The 27,129-nt window shown below is 36.7% G+C and overlaps 1 protein-coding gene across 4 annotated transcripts in view; it reads right to left on the minus strand.

The window, feature by feature from the left end:
* Positions 1-27,129, minus strand: part of LOC135202945 (bridge-like lipid transfer protein family member 3B) — a 318,889-nt gene that overhangs the window by 192,800 nt on the left and 98,960 nt on the right. For 2 of the 4 annotated variants that reach the window (XM_064232430.1, XM_064232431.1), the window contains exons 4-8: positions 25,293-25,400; positions 24,373-24,490; positions 23,857-24,023; positions 16,295-16,363; positions 10,136-10,355 (exon numbers count right to left, since the gene is read on the minus strand). In XM_064232430.1, the coding sequence (XP_064088500.1) occupies positions 10,136-10,355; positions 16,295-16,363; positions 23,857-24,023; positions 24,373-24,490; positions 25,293-25,400 (682 nt within the window). The remainder of the gene's footprint in view (positions 1-10,135; positions 10,356-16,294; positions 16,364-23,856; positions 24,024-24,372; positions 24,491-25,292; positions 25,401-27,129) is intronic. The other 2 variants (XM_064232433.1, XM_064232432.1) reach the window with 1 other exon arrangement.

The following is a 27,129-nucleotide window of genomic DNA, read 5'->3' on the forward strand; positions in this document are numbered from 1 at the left end:
GTGCTTTACGATATACGACAGGCCATGTAATTCCCCCACTCTTTTGGTTGAAGCTAGGGCCAATAAGAAGACTGTTTTCAGGGTCAGGCTCCTATCTGTGGACTGCCTTAGTGGCTCGTTGAACATGACTGCTCAAAGCTCTTCATCAACATGGCCAACTCCCACGAAGATGAAATGCCCACACCTTCCATGCGTAAGACCGAGGCTAGAACAGCCCTGTAGCCCTTCACCGCAGATACAGACATATGCCTTTCTGTCCTGAGATATATCAGAAAGTCTGCTAATTGCTGAATAGTGGTACCGAGCGGAGACAAGTTCTCTCTACGACACCAATCACAGTATGCTGACCATTTTCCTTGGTATACTGCTGCTGATGACTTTCTGATATTTCCTGCCATCTGGGCTGCTGCTTTTTGCGAAAACCCTCTTGCTCACAGGAGATACTTGACAGTCTCCACCCGTGAAGTGATAGGGACTTCACCAACTGGTGGTCACTCCACGTGCGGCTGACATAGTAGGTTGTTCCATGGAGGTAACTCTCTCGGCACGTCTATTAGGAGTTCCAAGAGGTCCAGAAACCATTCTGCCTTTGGCCATAAAGGAGCTACCAGAGTCATTCTGAGGTTCTGAGACCGCATTACCCTGTTCACAACCTGACGGATTAGACAAAATGGAGGAAATGGGTAAACGTCCAGATTGTCCCATCGGTGTTGTAGCGCATCTTCTGCTACTGCCTCTACATCTGGGACTACCGAACAATACACTTCCAACTTTTTGTTGTAAGCTACTACTGTGGTGTTGTCTGACATCAATACCACTGATTGCCCTTTCACACTCTCCCTGAATTCCTGTAGTGCTAGAAACACTCCTTTTAACTCCAGCACATCTATATGGAGCTCTCTGTCCTCGCCACTCCATTTTGCTGAAACCATCAGCTCCTCCATATGGGCTCCCCAACCTTCTAGTAACGCATCTGAGAACAGCAAGAGATCTGGGGAGGGTTGCTGAAGGGGAACACCCACTGTCAGATTGTTGTCCTTCACCCACCACAGCAAGTCTTTCCTCACTTCTGACGACAAGGGAATCTGCTCGTACGGGTGATCTACTATTGGTGACCAAAACTCCTCCCTTGTGGTACTAGTTTCTCCAAGGAAGTTAGAACTCCCAGTACCACCTGCCACTGTTTTGCTGGCTGTGTTTGTTTTTCCAGAAAGGCATTCACCACTTGTTTGCATTTCTCTACTCTCTGGTCTGTCGGGAATACTTTGGCTTATATTGTGTCTATAATCATTCCCAGACACCAGCTGTTGACTTGGATCCAACTGCGACTTCTCCTGATTTATCACAATGCCTAAGCTGTGACAAAACTGTAGAAGGGTTGCCCTGTCCCTGAGTAATTTCTCTCTGGACTTTGCTATCACCAGCCAATCATCTAGATATCTTATTAGCCTGATCCCCTGAGCATGCGCCCATGTCGACACGAGAGTGAACACACTTGTAAAAACTTGAGGAGACGTTGTCAATCCAGAGCACAGAACTTTGAACTCGAAAACTTTCTCTGCAAGACTGAAGCAGAGAAATTTCCTGGAAGACTGATGGACTGGGATCTGAAAGTATGCGTCCTTCAAGTTGATTGTCAGCATAAAGTCCTTGATCCTGACTGCTTGTAGAACTGTCTTTGGAGTTTCCACTTTGAATCTGGTTTTTCTTATAAACAGATTCAATGTTGACAGGTCTATTACTGTCCTCCAGTCCCCACTGGCTTTGGCTACAAGGAGAATCCAGCAGTTAAACCCCTTTGATGGAATGGATACTTGTTCCACAACCGCTTTCTCCATCATCTTCTTCACTTCCTCTTGCAGAATAAAAGCCTTCTGAGGTTCTTGAGTATAAGCGAGGTGAGGTAATAGCTGTTCTGTCGGGGGGGATACTTCGAACGGAATCAAATACCCGACCCTGAGAACATCCACCAACCACTGTTCTGCTCCCAGTTCCTGCCACACCTTCCAGTGATCTGCCAGGCAACCCCCCCACTGGTGTGGCTGAGTGATGAGAGGTGCCCATCCTATCACCTTGAGCCTCTCCCTCTTCCCCTAATCCCCCTTCCTCTGTTATTTCTATCATGAAAGGCCGATGAGCTAACTTCTTTGGGGAAGAGCGTCTTGTTGCTCTATTAGGGATGTTATGCCTCACTGGCTTCTTTCGAGGTATTTGCTGCTGCCTTACCTCCATAGGGTTAGCTTGACTGTTAGATGCTTTTCTAACTGCCTGCTGTACCAATCTATTGTTAGTGTCCATCCTTCTTCTATCTATAGCCTCTTCTAGTATGGTTTCTGGCAACAGCAACTGCGACTCTTAAGATACTCCCATTCCTCATTGCTAGCAGTGAATCCAAATCAACAGTGTGGCTTAGCGTAGCCAAAGCTGCATCCCTCCTCATTAACAGGATATTTGCCCAAACAATGGCACTTAAATTTGTCAGGTACGCAATTGCTTTGGCACCTGATTGTAGTAATTTAATGAACATTGATTCATCCTTTACTTTTCTCGTCACTTCTGAAGATGCAATCTTCACCACTGCTGTTGACCAAAGATCCAGCCAAGAAGCAGTCTGAAAGACAGAAGAAGCTATTGCTTCTAACCTAGCAGCCTCTTGGCAAGTCATCAAAGGGCATTCCATTTTCACTTGATCTAAGGTTAATCCAGGTCTTAACCTTACCACATTTGGGTTAATTTGTCTAGATAGCAAAGGAACCGTTGGTGTCGTATAATATTTCCTATGTTTCATCATTGGAGGAGGGATAAACTTAAACGATCTATTTGATCTTAAGGAATTATCCCTTCCCACAATCCGTGTGTTTACGTGTTGTAAAACGGACTCTGCATTGCATAACTTGAACAAGGCAATTCATACAACACCTTGGTATCCTTTTTCACCCCAAACACCATATCAATCCCCGGAGGAAGCATACTGGCAGGTGTTTCCGTGCTCCCCGAAACGTTATTGAATTGACGAATCAAATCAATCACCTCCCCATACGAAGGCAGAAACTCTTGGTTTTCTCCTTCCTTCGGTTCTAGCGTACTGTGCTCAGCCATAGGAGACGCTATCTCACTCCTATCCCCTGACAAACGTCCGGGTGCTTCGTGGCCCTATGCCCTACGGCCGCGGTCTCTTTGATCTCTGATGACCACCAACGGCTCGATCCCGAACAGTCAGCAGGAGAACGAGACCGCCTCACTTCTCTGCTCGCGGATCTAGAGCGAGAATCTCACCTAACCTCCAAGATGCAGCTTACCAGCTACTGACTTCTTGCCTTTCTTGCTGACTAGGATGTGACAGTCCTGGCCCGAAGATGAAAAAGAATTCACTCGTCTCCTCTTGGCCCGAGGATCAGTCATGAAATCCCGTATCCTCCAACGCTTGACTGGTACACGCCGTGACGTCACCGAACTTAGCGATGATGCCAAGCTAGAGGAAGAAGATGAAGGAGAAGATGAATCACGCCTCTTCCTTTTGTCTTTCTTATTAATTTTCTTCTCTAAATCCTGTAATTTCTTCATTACAGTGTGTACTATCGAGTCAGAAAGCGTATTTGGGTCCGGAGGCAGCGAAGTAGACCGAGAAGCAGTAGGCTGTGACATCATCACATCTGCCATGTCAGTGTGTGACGTCGGTTGTGACATCACCAATCTTGTAGGGAGAGACTGGGCGGCTGCTGCTGGCATCCCTGCGTTTGCAGCAAAACTACCTCCAACATTCTGCATCGCCGTAAACATTGAAGTTGTTGGCGTAGCCGCGGCATTATTTCCCATAAAGTGCAATCCAGGAGGATGAAGAATACTATTCAGCGCTGCCGGACTCTGCTGGAATCATGACGCCATATAATGCAACAGCAAACCTTCCAAGGTTGGTATGCCTGGTAGGCCTAGCGCTGCCCACGTACTTTCCATCCTGTTCGCGTTGGGAGCCGGCACCTGGAACAAAGATGGCGATGCTCCCCTCCTCCCTGCTGGGAACAACAGAGCGTAAATATTATGCATAAAATTACCCAAAGCCCCTCCTGGAGTTTCTAATAACAAACTGCTAGGAGAAACCAAAGGGGTATGGGACAAATCAAAGGCAGGTGGCAAAACATATGGAGCAGTCTGGTGTATTGCCGATACAAAAGAAGCCGGCAACGCTTGGTCATCCAAAGATGGCATCGATTCCTTTCTTTTGTACTGGCATTTCTCATAAAACTTTCTCCACTGTTCCACCGACCAACCACGACAAACAGAACACGGATTAATAATTGTACATACATTTTCTCTGCACCTACTATAGTGGACCCCCCGTATTCGCGTTCTCCAGATTCGCGGACTCACACATTCGCGGATTTCTCTCGGGAACGTTTCCCTGCATTATTCGCGGAAAATTCGCGCATCCGCGGTATTTTTCTATGGTAAATATCCACAAATTCCTGGTTTTTTTTATGAACTTCATCATAAAATGCACTTTTTGTGATAAAACTATTAAAAAAACCATGTATGAACATTTTTAGTGGGTTTTTCTTGAGATTTAACTAACAAAATAGGCTGTTTTTAGCATTTTTATAGGGATTCCAAACATTCGCGGGTTCTAATTATTCACGGGGGGGTCTGATACGCATCCCCCGCGAATACGGGGGGGACCACTGTACACGTTGGATGAGGATCCGTCGACACCCAAGTTAGGAATCTTGAACAGGGAAAGTCACTGACTTCAGGGCATTTCCTTTGTCTTGCCTTCGAATCGGAAGAAGATCCCGATGGCGACGCAAAAATCTCCATGTCACCATTTACACACTCTTACAGCTCACAACCACACTGTAAGAAAAATGAAAGTGAAATGGATAAAAATGGGCAAACTAAAACCGGCTTTAAACAGATAAGACAGTATACACGTCCTATCTTAAAGGCGGTAGAAAGATAACTGGTGGGTCACAGGATGCCAAGGGCATTCTGGGTAATACATGGCCCGTGACCTGGTAGATGCCAATAGTCCCTGGATCGCACAAGTTTAATTTTAATTCTACCGGTTTCCAGCTTGGCGCTAGTAAATCCTAATGTTAAGACCTCAGGTTTGTTTCGTATATGAACAAACAGAATAAACTTCAACTGCCCTAGACTAAATTTTGCATTTTACTTTTCACAAGCTATACATTATTCACTTGTACATAATTATAGAGAATGCACACCAAGACTTACATAAACTTACTGAAATTCCAATATGCTCCCTGAAATTTTAACAGTGTTTCAATAAAGAACCAATAGAGTAGCAGACTTTCAGTAAAGAAACATCAAATTATGTTAATTATTGGAGGAAAATGCCTGATTGTCCTCATTTTAATAATCAAATCCTGACATGATATGAAATGCGTGTTTCTAATAATTCACTAGTTAAATTTGAGTATGGGTATGTACTATTAACGTTGGCTGTTACTATTTGCTACAGTGCTCCTGAAGGCTTGAGTAGCCTAGCCTTCTTCTCATTTGAGGTCTGGTTTTCAAGAATTCTTTATATAAATAAATAAATGAACATGAATTTATGAAATTAATAATTATATAATGCCATTCCATTAGTATTTCTTTTCATACCATATTAGTGCAAAAAAAAAACTACTCTGGAATGTAAGATTCTTTTAAAGTGACCTTGCGTTTATGAATGGACAATGATTATTAGACAAAGAATCCTTTATATTAACCTTGTGTTTATAAGTGTACAATGATTTTTAGACAATCTTGTAAGTATGAGAATAAGTATATATACTTATTCGTCATCAGTACACAATTATGTATAACTCATATCTGGTATTTACCAAGGAAGAAAAATTTACAGTAACCAAACAATCAAAGGCATTTTAAGTATTTTCTGAACAAAATGTGACAATCTGACCAAACTGCCATACCACCACTGTATAAGTATGTACATAAAAATATGCAAATAGTATTTTTTTTTACATTAAAATTAAGCCATCTATTAAATGGCCATCAAATCTATAACTGAATAGTATACATTTGCTTCTGCTAACATATATAAAATTTTAATAAATGCCGATTATGTACGTTTCCTTTGAAATTCTAAAAACTTTCTTCTATGAGAAAACAAATAGACTGTAAAAAGACAACACTGAAAACCAAAGCATCAACTAAAGAAATGAAAATGTGATGCATAGAAAATGGGTGTCTATAATAGCACTGAGTACACTTATGCCTGCAACAGATTATTATTATTACTCAAGTAGTTTAACCAGAACACTGACTCATCAGATGATGATTATAATCTTCATGAATTACATTTAAAATACTCTGCTTCAGTTTACCATTAGAAGTTTGCTTAACCCTTAAACGCCGACTGGACGTATTTTACGTCAACATTTTTTGTCTCTCGGGTGCCGACTGGACATATTTTACGTCGACATACAAAAGTTTTTTTTAAAAATTCGCGGAAAGATACTTTTAGGCCTACCAGCCAAAAACTCTTGAATCACGCGCCTTGGGGGATGCTGGGAGTTCACGGATCAAGGTGTTGTTTTGTTTACAATCGTTACGCAGGCGCGCAAGCGCGAATTTCTTTCTTGCCGCACTAAAAAGTATCTGTGACACATCTCGGAAATTATTTTGTCACTTTGACATAATCTTTTTACCATTTTAAATTAGCCGTTACATGAAGTATTATATATGAAAATGTGCGCATTTTTATGTAAAATACAACAATAAAATACTCATGATTGTAGCTTTCATCAGTTTTCAGATATTTTCATATAAATAACGATAAGTGCCAAAATTTCAACCTTTGGTCAACTTTGACTCTACCGAAATGGTCGAAAAACGCAATTGTAACCTAAAAATCTTATATTTTAGTAATATTCAATCATTTACCTTCATTTTTCAACTAATTGGAAGTCTCTAGAACAATATTTCGATTTATGGTGAATTTATGAAAAAACTTTTTCCTAACGTCCGCGCGGTAACTCTTCTGAAAAAAATCATACATGCGATTGTGGTAATGTTTGCACCATTTTAAATTAGCCGTTACATAAAGTTTTATATATGAAAATGTGCGCAATTGCATGCACAATACAACTAAAAACAACCCATGGTTGTAGCTTTTATCAATTTTGAAATATTTTCATATAAAAAATGATAAGTGACAAATTTTCAACCTTCGGTCAACTTTGACTCTACCGAAATGGTCAAAAAACGCAATTGTAAGCTACAACGCTTATATTCTAGTAATATTCAAGCATTTACCTTCACTTTGCAATAAATTGGAAGTCTCTAGCACAATATTTCGATTTATGGTGAATTTATGAAAAAAATAACAAAATTTTATGTCCGCGTGGTAACTCTTCCGAAAAAATCATACGTGCGATTGTGGTAATGTTTGCACCATTTTAAATTAGCCGTTACATAAAGTTTTATATATGAAAATGTGCGCAATTTCATGTATAATACAACAAAAAATTATTGAAGGTTGTAGCTTTTCTCATTTTTGAAATATTTGCATATAAATCACGATAAATAGAAAAAAAAACACGTTCGGTCAAATTTGACTCTACCGAAATGGTCGAAAAATGCAATTGTAAGATAAAACTCTTACAGTCTAGTAATATTCAGTCATTTATCTTCATCGTGAAACAAATTTGAAGTCTCTAGCACAATATTTAAATTTATGGTCAATTTAAAAAAAAAAAAACTTTCCTTCCCTCCGCACGCGGATTCTCCGCCACAAATCTCCGAAATGCGCAAGTCCCATTCTCAGAATATTTGCTCCATTTCATATTAGGCATTTCATAGAGTTTTATATATGAAAATGTGCGCAATTTTATGTAGAATAAAATGAAAAATATTTAAAAGTTGTAGCTTTTCTTATTTTTGAAATAATTGCATATAAAAAAATATATATAAAAAAAATTCGACATTCGGTCAACTTTAACTCGTCAGATATGGTCGAAAACTGCATTTGTAAGCTAATATTCTTACAGTATAGTAATATTCAATCATTTGTCTTCATTTTGAAAGAAATTGGAAGTCTCTAGGACAATATTTAGATTTATGGTGAATTTTTGAAAAAAATATTTGTTTACGTCCGCGCGTTACGAATTCATGCATTATTTTGTGATAATATTTTCTCTGTGTTGCTTTTATCGTTTTACAATGTGTTATATACCAAAATGATTGCAATTTAGTGTACATTACAACGAAAAAAAAGTAACTTGTTACCTTTAACCGTTTTGCGCACAGCGCGATTTGAATACAATTATATATGAAATTTTGTTTTTGCGCTATCATATATCGCATTATTTATATATGATAATGATAATTTTTTTCATTTCTGATGGTTGCATACTAAACTTCAGGCAATGAAAAAAAAAAAGAGCCAAAAATGAACTCTTAATCTTGAAAACTAAGCGCGCTGTGATTTTTTGAAAAAAATATTTTTTCCGCTTCCGCGCTCACTCTGAAACGTCTCCGGCACACGGGAGACATTTTTTTTTTTTACGCTTCGGCGTTTAAGGGTTAATAAGACCACAGAGTCACAATTCTAGTTTATCAAATGACAGGTGGAAATTAGACTGAGTTGAATATCTACGTGGAAGACCACTAAGCCACAATTCTACTCTTAAATGAAAGGTGGAAAAAGGTGGAAATTGGAGTAAGCACGTTCAATAACCAAGGGAAAGATTAAATCTTAAGTCTCAGTCTTCAGTAGCTCAGTAATATTGCCACCTGTATGCTAAGCCTTGGGCTCAAGCACCTCTCAGAGCACGATAGATTTTCACTGGCACACACTCTTACTGTCCCTATAAGCTCACGATGAGTAAGGGGGTGTTGGGAGGGGTGCCTAGGTTTGTTTGTTTGTATGGTGCTTTTATGTTGCATGGAACCAGTGGTTATTCAGCAACGGGACCAACGGCTTTATGTGACTTCCGAACCACGTCAAGAGTGAACTTCGATCACCAGAAATATACATCTCTCACTCCTCAATGGAATGGCTGAGAATCGAACCCACGGCCACCAAGGTGGGACACTAATACCATACCAACCACGCCGCTGAGGCGCTTGAGGGGTGCCTAGGTCTACCTGCTGAGTGATAAGTATCCATTTGTCTTGCTCCCCAAGGTTTCATAGGTGGAGAGGGGGATCAGGAGGTTAACCATGTGCACATGTTCAGACCCTTAAGATATTTTGTAAAATAGCTGTGATAATGCCCTTGCTTATCCTGCTCATTATCAACCATTCAATATTTAAACTGTTGAAAAGTAAAAGATAAGAGGGAATGTAGCTAAGGCCTAGGGTAAAATGTCAAGAAACTTTGGTACCAGGCACTGTGAGCTCACAAGGAACAACACAGGTAGTATCACACTAAGAGATACCCATATAATAACAGCCAAGATATTAAAGTGCTTGGCAAAGAAGGCACGAAATAAGAAAGGTTGGCCAAGAAAACAATGAATAAGAGAGCTTAGCAAAGACAGGAATACCCAATGCGTGGATGTCTCCTTTATCTCTTTTATTGTCATTCCAAGCCAGTCACTTAGGAAAGAGTAAAAGCAAGACTTGATATAGTGAGAGGAAATTAATTTTTATACTCGTGTAAAAAGTGGTGGTAATTCATATTTGTTACTAATCTCCCGTAAAGACCACATACAAACTTTTTCATTCTTTTAATAACCGATAACTACTTGATGTTCAGTCACTAAGCCTTTTACCTCTGTACTTTATGTAAATCTATATTTTTATCTTTTTTATGAGCATGGCACATTCATAATGCAAATTATTCGACTGAAACTGCTTTCCTTAGCCAACTCATCAAGTACAAATAACACTTTCAATAAACCAGAAATCAGAACAATAAATTCATAACTACTATTTGAGAAACACCTGGAGACAACTTTCTTCAGCAGAAAATATCAATTACTGACAACCTATTAGCCTCACTCTACCACTGTAACCAATATTTCTGTAGATCTAGGCATCATTTAATACTCCAAATGAGCACACTGTCTTATGGCACAAGCCAAAATACAATGAATTTGTCTAGAAGCTTCCATAGAAGAACGACAACATAAAAAATACATGTAAACACAGTCAATAAAATTATACTTACGTCCAGGATCATCACAAAAGTGAAGGTCGATTCTTTCCGAGTAAAAGTGGTGAGACGTTTCAGGAACATCATACTTGTTAAAAACTTTAGTGATATTAGACTGTGGAGGGTTAGCACGGCTTCCACTACCACCACCTCTCTGCTGTCCTCCACCCCCTCCAGCAGCCATACCTGCACCTCTTGCATGCTGGGATTGCTGAGCTTGGAACTCAGGTAAGGACTGAAATTTAAAAGATAAAGTTTCAGATTGACTTGCTGCAAGACCTACTCAATTGCTAAATCAACACAAATGCAATTTATTACACTGATAAATCAATATAGTATAATACAACATACTACATAGGCTCCAAAAATAATTATGGATAATATTCATATGTCCACTTTTCCCTTTGTGTGGATTAGGAATCAAACAAGCGCTCTCCATTCTCTTCAGTCTTGTGCCACTTCCACCTGAATTCCCATTTGATTTACATCTTCGTTGCTGCCCTTACACCATCACTTCCTAGGCCTTCCTCCAAGTCTTCACTTTGCTATTTCCACAACTACTACTTTCCTAGCTGACTATTCCTCATCCTTTTTCATCACAAGTCAAACAACCTCAGCCTTCAAGATTTCAGTCAATTTTCCTGCCACTGAACACCACACTCGCTGCCACTTCATTTGTAATAAGACCTTCCCATTGTACTCTTCAGAAAGCTTGACATTCTACAAAAACTCTTCCCATTTTCCTTGTTAGTGATAATGTTTCTATAGTACAGACTAATATGGGCATGCATCACAATCCTTTGGTCTGCCTACTAATAGGCATTTCATCATTGCTGTGATTCACAGTAATTTTGTGCCTTTTCCCAGGTAGTTTGTGTAGGCCTACTGAATTAACAATGTGTTTGATTACCACAAGACAATTCAGCTTCAGCTTTAATAATATGACCATTAATAAATTCTGATCTAATTTTTTTCAATATGTAAGTCTTTTATGAAAGAGGCAATGCCAAGAACAAGAGATACCAGAACAACAATTGGTTTCAGTGCTTGGACACGTGCCTTTACAAGTAGCCGTGATTATTGCACCCGTTCTAACAATCTCTGGAAAACAACACCAATTTCATTCAAGTTCACAATGTGACTGGAAATTATGACTGAAGCTGGAATAATTCAGGTTGAACTTCTTTAATCCTGACGCCTTGGGAACTAACCATTCATGGGTTACAGAAAATGCCAAACTACAGAAACTGAACTTCAATACCCATAAGGGAATGTCATTATGTAACTACTGAATATGTTTATTCCACATACATACTGCTGTGTTCTCAAAGGTTTAACCAAACTTAAAACAGGACATAATAAAAACATGAATGATTCCAAACAATGATTTTATTGTTACATGCAATATAAAGCTCAAAACAAAAATAATACCTGTAGTACCTGGACCAGTACAGATACACATCTGTACAACCAGTATCTGTACAGCCATTCATGCTCCCAGGCACAGTTTTTCATAATTACATGCAATATCAAAGTCAATCTCAAAAATAATATCTGTCATACCTCTCATACAAGTAACTGTAGCGCAGACTAGACCAGAAGTCAGAAGTGTCTTCAGGATATGCAAGGTCATCACGGTCTCCATGACCCGCAGCTGCGTGTACATTTAATGCAGAGGAGATGGAGGGCAAAGGATTTTCTAAGGTGGAGGGAATCGTGGCAGTGGCATGAATATCCTTCAACCACTGTTTTGATATAGCTCGCTTCTGGTAGTTTTCCTGTTCTCTTAATAATTTCCTTTGAATTAAATAAACAGACATAATTTCTTGTGCATTTATCAAGTCTCTTTGCTCCAGCCCTGCAATTAAATTTCTCGTCATCTGAATACATTTATCTACAGAAATTCTTTCTTCCACATCCTCATTTTCCTCTGTGCTGTCATCTTGATCTTCCCTCGTTTCATCTTGCTGAACCATTTCCATGATTTCCTGACCAGAAGGTTGTTGAACAACAGGCACTTCATTATCAATATTCATCCATTCCTCCAAACTTTCCTTTGTAATCTCTTTGGTTATTTCATCACAGATGACTCTCTTTTCTCTAGAAACTCTACATCCATCAAAGACACATTCACTACTTTCTTCTTTCTGAAGCATTGAGCTTGGCCATAATTTGCACCACACACTTTGCAGTGTACTTTCCTCAATGCTATTCCAGGCAAAAGCTAGCAACCATATCATATCCCTCAAGTTGAATTCCTTCAAGAAAGCTACAGGAAGCTTCCCATTATTTTGTGCAATTAGAAAACATTGCAAAAACTCTGATCTGTATTTAGATTTTAGTAAGTGTACTGTGCCCAGACCACTTGGCTGAATCACAGAGGTGCAGTTAGGAGGGAGGTAAAGTACAGAAACATTGTCTTTTGTTAACAGTTCTGCTTTGGAGTATGCTGAGCAATTACCTAAAATCATCAATATTTTACACTTTGGATCGAGGCCAACTGAGTTACAGTGTGCTCTAGCTTCAGGCACAAAATCATTTTCGAACCACTCAAGAAAAAGTCCAGTTGTCAGAAAAGCTTTTTTATCACTATGGTAAATTAGAGGGAGAATTTTTATCCCTTTAAAGGCTTTTTGGTAAACACTTTCACCAATAACCAACAGCTTGGCTCTGTGTGTTCCCGAGGCATTAGCACAGCAAAGGATAGTCACCCTCTCTTCAGAATCCCTACTCCCAGATGGACAAGCCTTAATATCTTGGCCAAGGGTTTTTCGTGGCAAACAATGCCAGTACAGAGCAGCTGTGTCAGCATGATATACTTGTTCCGGGGATAATTGTTCTGTATTCACTAATTGCGCAAATTCATCAACAAACTTTGCTGCTGCTTTCATGTCAGCAGCAGCACCACCTTCTGCACCTCCTGGTTGCCTGGATGAAATCTTGAAAATCTGTGATATTTTGGCAAGAAAAAATAAGTCATGTATAGTGACATTTTTATCAGTACTTAATGACCAATATTAAATTACAGGATGTTACCTTGCTTGACATAAGAAAAGAATAAAATATAGAATTTAGGCCAAAGGCACCGAGACTTATGAAGTCATTCAGCATTGAAATGAAAATTGACAGTAAAATGGTTTGAAAGGTGTCACAGGAGGAAAACTTCAAAGTTGCATTATGAGTCAATTAAGAGAGGGTGAAAACTAAGATGGCAGAAAGAGAAAATGAATTGAGATACATTAAAAGGAATGAAAGGGGTTGTAACTGGGGCTGAAGGGACACTGCAAAGAACCTAAAGTAATGCCTACAGTGCACCACATGATGTGCACTGAAGGGAGCATTCAATTCCAAAGCGCTTCTGTGGTATTTGTCAATTACTAAAAATAACAGAAAAAGTATTCATAAGCTGATATACATAAGTCAAGCTACTATGAAAATATCCAAATCTGTTCAAACTTATTGCTTTTCAATCAATGTTTACATAAGGGATCGACATATTTCAAGGACAGAAATGTTATCATCATGAGTATTTGCTGACAAGGATAACAAAAAATTTGTTACTTGATGATATTTTTTTTATTAGTAAATGGCTATGAATTTGTAATTATTACACTGCATGTTACTGAATGTATGGAGAATTGAATAAGTCCACATATAATAGTATGTACACTGTTTTCACATTTCTTTAAGTGCAAAAGTTTTTCATTTTCAAGTGTTAGCCTGGGGTATGGCTATCATGTTCATCAGTGAAAATGAAATGAAATGTGCAAGTTAGTATTCACTATTCAATCATGTTCTCACAATATATGAACATGCAGCCTTTAGCGTTTTCATGTTAATGTGAAAATTATTAGTATATTTTGGTACTGTCTTTTCATTCACTTAAGTAAACATAACAACTATTTTGGCCTATATATTTTTGCTTTGAGAATACAGTATTACCTCTAGTTAAGCATTTTGTTTTCTGCCTTATTTTTTTACTTTAAGGTGATTTTACGAAAAATATGGAAAAATAAAAACTGACATATATTAGTTTATGGAAATTTATGCTTGTAACTAGTATATAAAAGCCATGAGCATACAAATAACAAGAAAAAAGTGCAAAATCATATAATAAATATTAAAATACAAAGAAATATACATGATAGTAATGTAGAGTAAAACCATTTAAAGCTTAGCAACAACTCGTGTTCAGCCATGTGGCAGCACTGTTTCTTGGCAGTGTATGCAAACATTTGTTTATGTATTATATGCAGTGTCTTTGCATAGTACATGTGCTTTTAATGTTTCTCCCATGGCTTTGAAGAAAGTTCCTTGTGACAGTGCTATTAAGTATCACACTGTGCTGTTGGGAAATAAGGTGACTGAGATAAAATGCCATGCAAGGGTGAAAAGATTGCTCCTAAAGTTTGTTTTCTTGGCTTAAATTGGATAATGCCACTTTCTATTGTCCATGATAACTAACTTTATACATAGTTTTTCAATTTACAGCACTAGTCTCAGAACAAATTAGTGATGTAAGTAGGTGGACCAATATTGCAAATATAAATTTCTTGTCATACCACACAAAACTATTCAAAATTTACCTCAATACAAAATTTTTTAATGAAAGAAATATTTTATTTTTGTCTTAAAGCTACAGCACAAAATTTCTACCGCCAGGGCATGATGTTCAAGTTAGCCTACAGTGCACTTGGCAGAAATCATCCGAAAAAAAACCAAAGCTACCAGCTATACAGCCCAATACTTCAGAAATACCATTTAAATGAAATTCAGCTGCAGTTTGTTTTTTAAAGGGTAAGTTAGGCATGTATTAAGCTATCTAAAAGGCAATCAACTTTATCCAACAAATTACATCAAGAATATATGCAATAACATAGCCTAATAACAGAACTGTACCCCCCAAAACTACAGAAATAGAAGCAGACTTACAATGTGCACCATGGGAGTTGTGGAACTACAAAATTCCATATTAAAGAGGTTCAACCTGTAATTGATCTTACAAACATAAACTGCAAAGCTACAGACTCCAATTATGATACAGATTTAAGGCAAATACATGGTCAAAATCACACTATCTCTGTTATTATCCTGCTTTATATATAAAACCCATCCATCAAAATAAAAAAATACTAATAACAAACACTACAAAGATAGTAACCATAGAACAGAAAGCTCCCTTGAGAAAATGAAAATATAGGATAGCAAAAAGGATCACGTAAATGTCAGTATCAAGAAACAGTTGAGAGTACATATGACACAATAAAAATAGAACTATACATATGAAATAAACAACACAACAACTTAATACAAAAACAAGCAAAGGAACAAGTGCCTGAGTGTACTCAAGCAGAGAAACTCACACCCAACTGTGTAAGGCACTAATGCAGATATAATGACACAGCCAAAGGTTTGACAGCATCAGTTAAATGGACACCAACTGGCATAATGCAGCCAAATGTGCCTAGTGTGATAACTCAGCAGCCAACAAATCTTGGCACAGAAGCTCCAATTCATTAAGCAAAGCATAATTACATGAAGGATACCTAATTTTTTGAAACGCCACACTGAAAAACTAGCATTTCACAAAATCAAGTACGTACTTGGATCCCTCAATATATAACATACATGACAGAAACATGAGTAATCCCAATTTACACCACATTTATGCTATGATAATTTTGGAAATTTTCGTTAGTTTATTTCTAATGCCTTTACCTTACTGGTTAGTTATATATATTCTCAAACTGTCTCGCAATATTTATTATAAGTAGACAATTATGTGTCTCAGAGATATCATACATATCTAACAAAAGTTTCGTATAACTACACCAGAGAATCTCGCATTTACTGTACAAAAATTGCACAAGAAAAAATGTTTCATGAATAGGAATGCAAAATACCACAATGTACAAGAAAGCAATCTAAGCTTAAAACATTCAAGGAATTGTGCAGAACAATCTGGTTGATATTCAACATTTTTCTATGCACATAATTCTCACCAAATACTGAAGAACAGTAACCTGCATACAGGTACAAACAAACTCCAAACAAAAATACTCCTCTTAAATATATATATACAATACTTATCTTTCAAAACTTATTATAAACAAGCACAGTAGCAGCAGCCCCTCACAAATAAAACCTTTGCAACATACAAAAAATTTCATTTACCTTATTACCACCTAAAAAGTTACTAAACATCTGGGCTGCTGAATTTAATCTTGTACTTTGGATACTGCTCTGTACAAATAAAAGAGTCAATTGAGCAAGTAAAATAAAAATGATATGTCACAATCACTAAATCTTTACATGTAAGAAAAACCTTAAACCTGTTACATGTATGATATTTAAAACAGTCTTGTTAAAATGACCAACTCGACTTCATAGGGGCTGCTTAAAGGGCATGATTATATGCTGACTCGAGGCTAGCTTAGTTTAACGATATAAACCTTATGTTTATTGACTAGAGGCTAGCTTAGTTTAATTATATAAGCCTTATTTGTTTATTGCAATTACCTACAAGACGGTTTTTTTTTCCAAAATCATATAAGCCCAGCATTTTGTAATTAGTACTACAATAACGAATAATTAATCCTATTATTCTGTGCATTTACGATTGCTCAAGTGTGTTAACAACCTCTCATTCAAACACCTAAAAAATTGGCACTCAAAAATTATATCAGCTTAATTTTGGTGTCCTGTCTACAGGGCAACAAAATAAACACACATTGCTAAATAAACACACTTGGTGTCCTGTCAACAAGGCAACAAAATAAACACATATTTTCTAAATAAACACACTTAAAACATTAAGATGCACTAAACCTTGAAACGTATACATTAAGTTAAGTATGGAGATATTTAGGAATCAAAAGATTAAAATTACCTAGTTTCAGATTGCCTCTTGATAATTCTGCTTGATGATTATTTCTATTATTAATGAATATACTGTTTTCACTTTTTCTTATATACTAGCACTTATATTAATATTAAGAAATAAACTTTAAGACACATAGTATTCACTGATTGACCACGAACTACTGTACTAGTTAAAAATTATTCTTATGGAAGAAAAGGAAAATGTTCATATAGACACATCCTCAATATATCACTTGTCCACTATGCCTATCTTTGGAAATAAACTTCCTATATATTGCTGAGGGGAAAAATAACCCTTATTGAGGCACATTCTATTCAAATTATCAATCACCAACATGGCAATATGTAAATCAATTCATACAAAAGAGGAAACAGAAAAAGATGCTTTAATGGAGTTCATTAAAATAAATAGGCTAGGATAGTGCCTCACAGGTAAACTTAAATGTCCTATTTTAATGGGTAAGTCCTTTAGGCTGAAAAATACTGCCTTTCTTTATATCTAGCAATGAGACAAGAAACTATGTCACTGGTTCTTTCACCTGCAGACAAGAATTTGCTATGTATACAGCAATTTGTAGGTACAGTTTTCAAGATAGTAAGCGATTCTAAATAAACAACAAAACTAGTGACGCCTGATGAATTTTGAGTTCTGCCTAAAGATCTGCTTTAACTGAACAAAGTCAGTATCTATTAGACATAAAGCATAAACAACACTGAACAAAATAGGATTTAATACCAAGCCAGAATACATACGGCAGCATCACATTGGTTGCTCAAACTAAGTTCGGTAAAATGCATAAGTGAAACCTGACACTTGAGTGCTGACATGAGTTTAGGGTAACATAAACGATCAGTAGAGAGGAAACTTTAAATTTCAAATTGAGAGTTGAGACAGCTTCCATTATTTTATGTTGTGATGACATAATCTAACATACTTTTATTTAGCAATTTTGCCCTGTACAACAGTGCCAGCAATAAAGTGAAGTAGTATATATGAACTAGCACCAAATAAGCTCAAGACTGCTCTATATATGATATAGTATAGCCATTTTAAGAAAATGTCATTACATATATAAAAACTAAAGTACTGTGGTAGCCTTTATTGAATAATTCTATGTAAGTGCCATCCCAGTCTTTAAAAAAAAATATGTGCCACCCCAGTCTTAAAAAAAAAAAAGAAAAAAAGTCTACGCCAGCCATATAGATAGAATGTTTGTTTACAACACCTTGGCCGCGATGGGAAATATCGCACGTGTGAAAATTTTCTGACCTTACAGACAACCAATTTATCTCTGCTACATTTCTGAGGTCTGACAGTATTCCAAATAACTTTACATGACTACATTTTCAAACAACAATGAATTATACTCTGACCTCCATTCCTACAACATATATTGTACAGTGATGCTCAAATCTCATGCGACATTTCTCCATAGGATTTCGTTCAAAATTCACTAACTGGCAACCTAACATGCTCCATATCTATTTATTATTTCAATGCCGAAACGCGATTATTCAATACAATAAGGTCATAATATGCTTCATAAGAGTGTAATCTGTCATATATTTCAAAACTGTAAGAAAATGTAACGTGTAGCAAATTTCAGAAAAATCTCTTTCGAAACATTTTCAAAACTTTCGTTCACACATCGCTGAAGCATTTGACCAAAATGAAGTTATCATCAAGCATCAGTTCAAATGTTAAATAAAATAAACGAAAAAAATTGTCAGAGCATTAACAATGTTTCAAAGGCAAGCATAAAATTTTAACTAGTCTTATTTGACTGCTTTTACACCTCAGTGCTGAAAAAAATGTAAAAATGTATATACTAAAGTAGAATGCGCCCACCGATATCAGCGTGTGAAGGGAGAGTGTGTAATGGATCATTAGTGTCGGTGCAACAACAAACACCCAGTGTAACATAAGTAGGTCTACACTAACTAGCGACAATGAAATTATCTTGAAAACATTTACTTTATATGTTTTAGAAGAATATTATGATTTTCATACATAATTATTTGTTATAATTCTTAAATATTTCAAAAATGATGGCATACTTGCAAATATTCGCATATGCAAGTATTATTTTGTCAAAGCCAAGATATTGTTCCTAGGCCTAGGTGTAAGATTTCTTTACTTTACACCTAACAGTCGCATTTCTTTATTAACAATTTCTGGCCAGAAAGCAAATGAGGTTATTTACACATTCTTGCATTCAAGTTACCTTATAAAAGAATAAATTATACACCAAAAGCGAGCAGAAGGAATTTTAAGAAAATAATATTTTAAACCAGTTGAAAAACAAGTGTTCCATACGCTTTGATAGTTAATACTTATGATATGTCGATTAATAGCCATCTTCTCCATATAATCAAAATCAGCAGCATCTTTTATTCCTCAAAGAACAGGTAATCTTTGCAAATAAAAACATTAGTAACAGATTACATTTCAGAAGACTTAGAATACCTTTTAGGCCTATAAATCATTTTGCAACATACAGCCAGCTTAAACGCAGTCTAAAACTTCAACATTCAAAGAAAACTGGTTGTAATTCATATTCTATCGTATTCATCAAAGAACAGGTAATCTCTACAAATAAATTCATTAATAACAGATTAGGCTACATCTCAGAAGGCATAGATTATCTCTTTAGGCCTATGAAACATTTTGCAATATACAGGCAGCTTAAACACAGCATAAACTTCAACATTCAAAGAAAAACGGATTGTAATTCATATTCCTACTTTGAAAATGTTGTCATGATTGTTGAGCTTATTAGGTCTACTGGCATAATGCTGCAGACGTACTAGTTATGTTGACCAGTACGAGGAGCATGTTAAGTGCGCTTTCATTGATGGCACCGCTAACCTTATCACACCGCACTTTGAACTAAGCAACGTAAAAAAAAAAAAAAAAAAAACAGTTCAAATCACACAGATTACGAATCATATAAATGCATAAAATGGATCATATTTATATAACCATAAGGAAAATATTGCTAGTTGTGAATTCGCAAACTTGTCGACATCTATGACATTAGAAAAAAAAAGTTTAACACTACTTGGCAACGTCACGTTGAGTCTGAGAATCTGGACAATACAAAAAGAATCATGTCGCATGAGATTTGAGCCCCACTGTACATGCAGTTGTTTTTAATATGGAGTTCAGAATGCTTCAAACGCTACCCTGTTCATGTACCATGAAAAACTCTTAAACTGGCTACCCTTATTAGAATATTAAAAACTCCCTTTAGCAGCCCAGTTAACCCTTAAACGCCAATTGGTCATATTAAACGCCGACGAAAATTGTCTGTTGGGTGCCGAATTGACGTAAGAAATGTTGATGTAAAGAAGTTTTTTTCAAATTTGCGGAAAAATAGTTATAGGCCTACTAGGCGAAAACTTTTGAATCACGCACCTTGAGGGATGCTGGGAGTTCACGGATCAAGCTGTTGTTTAGTTTACAATAGTTACCTAGGCACGCAAGTGCGAATTTCTTTCTTCTCACAATAAAAAGCATCAGTGACATATCTCAGAAATTATTTCGTCACCTTGACATAATTTTTGCACCATTTTATATTGGTCATTACATAGAGTTTTATTTAGGAAAATGTGTGCAATTTCATGTAGAATACAACAAAAAACAACTCATCGTTGTAGCTTTTATTAGTTTTGAAATATTTTCAGATAAAAAACGATAACTGCCAAAATTTCAACCTTCGGTCAATTTTGACTCTACCAAAATGGTGGAAAAACGCAATCTTACAACAAATTGGAAGTCTCTAGCACAATATTTTGATTTATGGTGAATTTATGAAAAAAAAAAATTTCCTTATGTCCGCGCGGAAACTCTTCCGAAAAAATCAGAAATTTTTCTGTCCAATTGTCGTAACGTTTGCACCGTTTTATATTAGCCGTTACATAAAGTTTTATATACGGAAATGTGCGCAATTTTATGTAGAATACAACAAAAAAAACACCCAAGGTTGTATCTTTCATCAGTTTTGAAATATTTTCATATAAATAACAATAAGTGCCAAAATATCAACCTTCGGTCAACTTTGACTCGACCGAAATGGTTGAAAAACGCAATTGTAAGCAAAAACTCTTACATTCTAGTAATATTCAATCATTTACCTTTATTTTGCAACAAATTGGAAGTCTCTAGCACAATATTTTGATTTATGGTGAATTTATGAAAAAAAAAAAATTTCCTTATGTCCGCGCAGTAACTCTTCCGAAAAAATCAGAAATTTTTTCGTCTGATCTCGTAATGTTTGCACCGTTTTACACAAGCCATTACATAAAGTTTTATATGTGAAAATGTGCACAATTTCATGTAGAATACAACAAAAAATAACCCATGGTTGTAGCTTTAATCAGTTTTGAAATATTTTCATATAAATAACGATAAGTGCCAAATTTCAACCTTCGGTCAACTTTGATCGACCGAAATGGTCGAAAAACGCAATGGTAAGTTAAAACTAGTATTACATTATAGTAATATTCAATCATTTACCTTTATTTTGCAACAAACTGGAAGTCTCTACCACAATATTTCGATTTATGGTGAATTTATGAAAAAAACTTTTTCCTTACGTCCGCGCGGTAACTCTTACGAAAAAATCAGAAATTTTTTCGTCCGATTGTCGTAATGTTTGCACCATTATATATTAGCCGATACATAAAGTTTTATGTATGAAAATGTGTGCAATTTCATGTAGAATACAACAACAAACAACCCATGGTTGTAGCTTTTATTAGTTTTGAAATAATTTCATATAAATAACGATAAATAGAAATAATTCGACCATCGGTCAACTTCAACTCAACCGAAATGGTCGCAAACTGCAATTGTAAGCTACAACACTTACAGTCTAGTAATATTCAATCAATTACCTTCATTTTGCAACAAACGGGAAGTCTCTAGCACAATATTTTGATTTATGGTGAATTTTTGAAAAAAACTTTTTTTTTTTTTTACGTCCTCACGTTACAAATTCATGCATCATATTGTGATAATATTTCTCTGTGTTGCATTGATCATTTTACAATTTGTTATGTATCAAAATCATAGCAATTTAGTGTACAATACAAAGAAAAAATAATTAACTCATTAGCTTTAACCGTTTTGCTCACAGCCCGATTTTTATACAATTATATATGAAATTTTTTTCGCACTGTCATATATTCCAATATTTATATATGATAATGATATTTTTTTTTCATTTCTGATGGTTGCATACTAAACTTCAGGCAATGACAAAAAAAGGAGCCAAAAATGAACTCTTAAGCTTGAAAATTAAGCGTGCTGTGATTTTTTGAAAAAAACTTTTTCAGCTTCGACGCTCACTCGCAAACGCCGCCGGCATACCGGAGACACTTTCGGAAATACTCGCTCGGCGTTTAAGGGTTAAATAACTCTCAAGAAATTAACATTAATACTATGCTTCTGTGCTAAATTAAGTGGCTTTCAGTTGATATTAATTTAAAGGAGTATTTAAACTAAAGTCCACCTAATGTCAATGTAGATTTTTAAGCACTTTCTAATTTTTCTAGGTAAACAAACCAGAGCCTTTCACATATGTGGAGAAAGTCTTCAGTGTAAATGGGAATGGCCAATGAATCTTGGTAAAGATAGCTAACTGCTGGAGAAGGGAAACTGAGAGGAGGTAACCCCTTACTCACCTCCCTCTCACCACTTCACCTTCCCAACGGCTGCAAGGACCAAGTGGAGGAAATCCTTAAATAAAAGCCTGTACCTATCCCAGAGGTCTGATTTAAGCAAAGGCTCTGCTCCCTGTTCCTGCCACTTTGCCCAAAGGCAAGACAAATAACCCCTTACTCATGGCAGCGAGGGAGGGGGGGGATCACCACTTTCAATTACCTACTCAAAAGGATTGAGAAGACTATCCACCCTTCCTTGCAGGCTTCTTTAGTGCACCAGATGTTAAGGGCTTCACTGAACCTGAAGTTTTGTGGCAGGTGTCTTGCTCCAGCTAGGTCTGAAGGACCCAGCATGGTTAAAGATACAGTTCTGGGAATCCTCTCTTTGAAGCTAAAACACAACCTCTTCCTTCCCAAGAAAATGCTGTTTGAGCCAACCAATAAACTGTTCTGTAGCAAGAGGCTACTCTTATGGGATACAACCTGTCTTGAGAACAAGGAGAGATTACTAAGCCTCTTTTGAAGGACCAAAGTTCAACCATTGGTTGGATACCTGGTGTACCAGGAAAGTAAGAGTCCTCCCTTTGGATACCAATAGCCTCAAGTACATCGCTCTCTTGTCCAAGGACAAGTAAGAGTCATCCCTTTGGATATCAATAGCCTCAAGTAAATCACTCTCTTGTCCAAGGACATGAAAACCATCATGGCACAGTCTGTGAGAGTTCAGCCATAAGTTTAGCCAAGATACAGCCTGCTGCAATACCAACACTATGGAATCCTACACACTGGCCTCCACAGCATTGAAAGAGAAGCCCTCACAGACGAGTCTCTCTGGAGGAGAGCTGTTCTTTAGCCAGCAGACTGATGCATCAAACTGTAGAGGAGAAGACTCCACATCCTCTGGAGTGAACAGCCTCTGCTGGCATGAAAGCAGTTGAAGAAGGAGTCTGCTTGATCTGCTGGAGGCAAGTGAACCCCCCCTACCCGCAGAGCAGGGAATTCACCTCCCTGAAGAAAGTGTGCGGTGAAGAGACGGAGGCAAGTGATGGGTTACCCCTCCAGATATCCCCATCTCTACCAGTTGAAGTACCTTGTTACCAAGATTCAACAGCTGTACCAACTTGCACTGAAGGATACTCTGCATATATGAAAGGCAATGGTTGTACTCCCATAGGAACAAATCTTACCTCTAATTTCCTAATTGCTTTGGTTTTCTGGGATTGCTGCGTAGCCTTGCGCACCAGATCAGAGAGGGAATCGATAAAATGGAATGCGGCAGTGAGCTGAGAGTCTGTTAAAACCCAGAGAAGGTCATCCATCAGCAAGACCAGACGACAAGCCACAACAGAGCAATCTGCAAAAGAGGCGACATTCTACTTTTAAGAAAACATCTAACTGCTACTGAATTACATAAATGCCATGACTTATTTTTACTGCTACTGAATTGCATAAATGCCATGATTTATTCATAAAGCCTACATAAAATAACATCCTAACTTTTCTGCATTAATCAAAGGCAAAGCAAAAGGATAGTATAGTGCCCAAGAAGTTGCATCCTCTGTGAAGTAAAGGCTGCTTCTAAACTCAAGAAACTATAGGTGCCTTCTTGTTTGTACACAAAAGGAGAAAAGAAAAACAGATGTGAGACAAAATATGCAAATGAAGAAGGGACCATCGACAACATACCCCATAAATTGTCTTACCATGCATTTTCTTTTTGATGGTAATTCTACATCTAGCTTGATTGGTGATTAACCTCAATGGGGTCAAAGAGTGGTCCTTAGTTGACCGTGCTTCCACTCGAAGAGTTTGCCACGTTAGCTAAAAAGAGGGAAATTAACAAGTTACGAAATGTACCACAGCTATACTCAAATCTTCTACCTTGGTTTGGACATGTGATGAAAAGGAAAGAGGTGCAGTTAGTCTGAGAATTGTAGACCAAGAAAGCAAGGAAAAAGCAAATATATGAAGACTCATTCCAGATAAGAATTCAGGCAGAAAATACACAAGGGAAATGAAAGTAAAGTCTACTCATTTTGTACCTAACCTCTTTGCAGTAAATTGGATGTAAAAACCATTTTTAATAATGACACTGTAGAGCAAGAAAAAATACTGTTCTCTGTAGTAATTATATAATCAATTTGTAATTCTGTAGTAATTATAAAACAATTTATAATAATGTGTACAATTCAAGGGAAATCTCAATAAGCCCATTAACTGGATGGGAGGCTTTCACTGAATAGAAAAACCATGTATGAAGGGATAAAGTCAGAACTAAGAAAAGGGATAAAGTCAGAAACTAAGAAAAGGGGAGTACATCTAAATAAACAAAAACCACTAGGAAATAAATGTGTCCAATAAATTAAGTCAAATCATTACAAAACAGATCTCAACTAATAAATTTGTTGAGAATGTAGTATTTTGCACAATAATCTCTACATTTATAAGAGGTCTGGATAAACTAATCCTCTATAATAATAACATACATAAAAAAGTAGTTGAAAACCACATTACAAACACATACAGTATCCAATTATCTAGTTGTAAGAGATGGATAACAGCACATAAAATATGTTTCATGAAAGACTTCTGTCCTAACAAAGAGAGATAATAACAAACACACCTCTTTGAATATCAGCAGCTCTCCCCTCTCAGGCTCCTTTAGACGTGTCATACGCAGGTCAGCCTTCTGCCAGTTGGGATTTTTGGAATCTAAGACTATTCTAGAGAGCTGAAAGGGACATCAGTCATTATCAGTAACTCTGTAACAACTTTACACAGACCTCGTAAATCTAATCAGGTGTTAAAATTAGACAAAGCACAAAATATTGTTATCATTTTCCTATGGAATCAGCTCAATTTCCTTCTCACTGTGAATCATTTTGCAATGGAAATTCACAAGCATCCTGAAATTATTTTAGTCACATAATGCTCCCTGAAAAGTTTCGACATCACAAATTACCTGAGAATATACAACATACAATATCTAATTATCTAAGGTAAATGTACTTGGGAACTGATAATTTCTTTCATCATTAGATCATCAATTCATATTACTTTTAGAAAGAAATGAAAATACTAAATAATGACTGAACACTAAATCATTTACATTTATAATGCACAACACCAAGATTACACTCTTCCATACCTACACAATGAAACTTGGAAGGTAATATAACAATACATATAATACATACTTCAAGTATTTTACTCACATACGAAGATTCTGTAACACATTATAATAGATTTTCATACTTGTTCAACAGGGGTTTAACTGAATTAGTCTGGATAATTAAGCAGTTGCTTTAAGTAACTTTATATAACCGAAACAAAATATGACGATACATTCCATAAAATATGCAATAAGGCCTAATGTATAAAATACAGTAATAGCACTGACAAAAAGTATGATAAAAAAGCTCATTACCCTTTTCTGACTCACATGAGAACATAAAAAATAAAATCTCTATAACAAAGACAACATTTTCTCAAACCCATTTATTATAACGGACCTTTATTTGGTCTGAATGTTCCAAGACATGCATGCATTTTTGTCTTGTAAGCCAAGGCAGAGTAGCTAAATTCAACCCATCCCACTGTTTCTCTTAGAATGATTATAACCCAGTGAGAGTGGGAAGTTACCACTTTGTACATAATTAATGGGCTTAAGGAAAAAACAGGAAATGGAAGCCTCTAGTCTGACCATGTACAAAGTGGTCCTGTAGCTTGGGATCTAACAAGCTGATCAACCAGAGCTGCTGCTGCAAGAAAGTAAGGCTACTTAGGGACAACGAAATACTGCATCAACAGATGGCAAAAAGGCCAGGATAGCAAAAGGGGTAGTAATGAAACTTTGTCTAACAGCAGTATGCATCTTAAAAACAAAGTCAGGAGCAAATGACATGGCAACAGAAAACCAACCTATGGTGCGGCCGACCATGAAACCAAAACTTATGCAAAAAAAGCTCAAGCGGCAGAGCGCTATCCCTTCCCTGCTCATTACATGCAGTTCTCATAGCAAGCCCAGTGGTCAGCATACCAATTCTGGAAAGTTTCACAGATGATTCTGTGATAGGGCTGATATCAAAAAGAGCAGAGAGGATTCATTCTACAACATTTCACAAGAGCAACAATATCAAAACCACAAAAAATTAATTTATAAAGCTGAAAATCAAGAAAAAACCTAAAGGATAATAATGGACAGCACACCAAGACATGATTGATAACTGGGCCAATTAATACAATTACAGTGAACATCGTTTTAACAGACAAATATGGGGGAAAAGTCATCCCTAAGTGATATTTTTCGGCAGGCTAGGCCTCAACATAGGTGTGATAACCACCAACATATATGAAAAGAGTCACAATATGAAATAAACTGATAATATAAAGGTAATAAAACCATTTTCACCTAATATATTATTGCCATATCTTCAAAATAAATAGTCTATTCAAGGAAT

Source organism: Macrobrachium nipponense, chromosome 33 (assembly GCF_015104395.2).
Source record: "Macrobrachium nipponense isolate FS-2020 chromosome 33, ASM1510439v2, whole genome shotgun sequence".
Lineage (NCBI taxonomy): Eukaryota > Metazoa > Arthropoda > Malacostraca > Decapoda > Palaemonidae > Macrobrachium > Macrobrachium nipponense.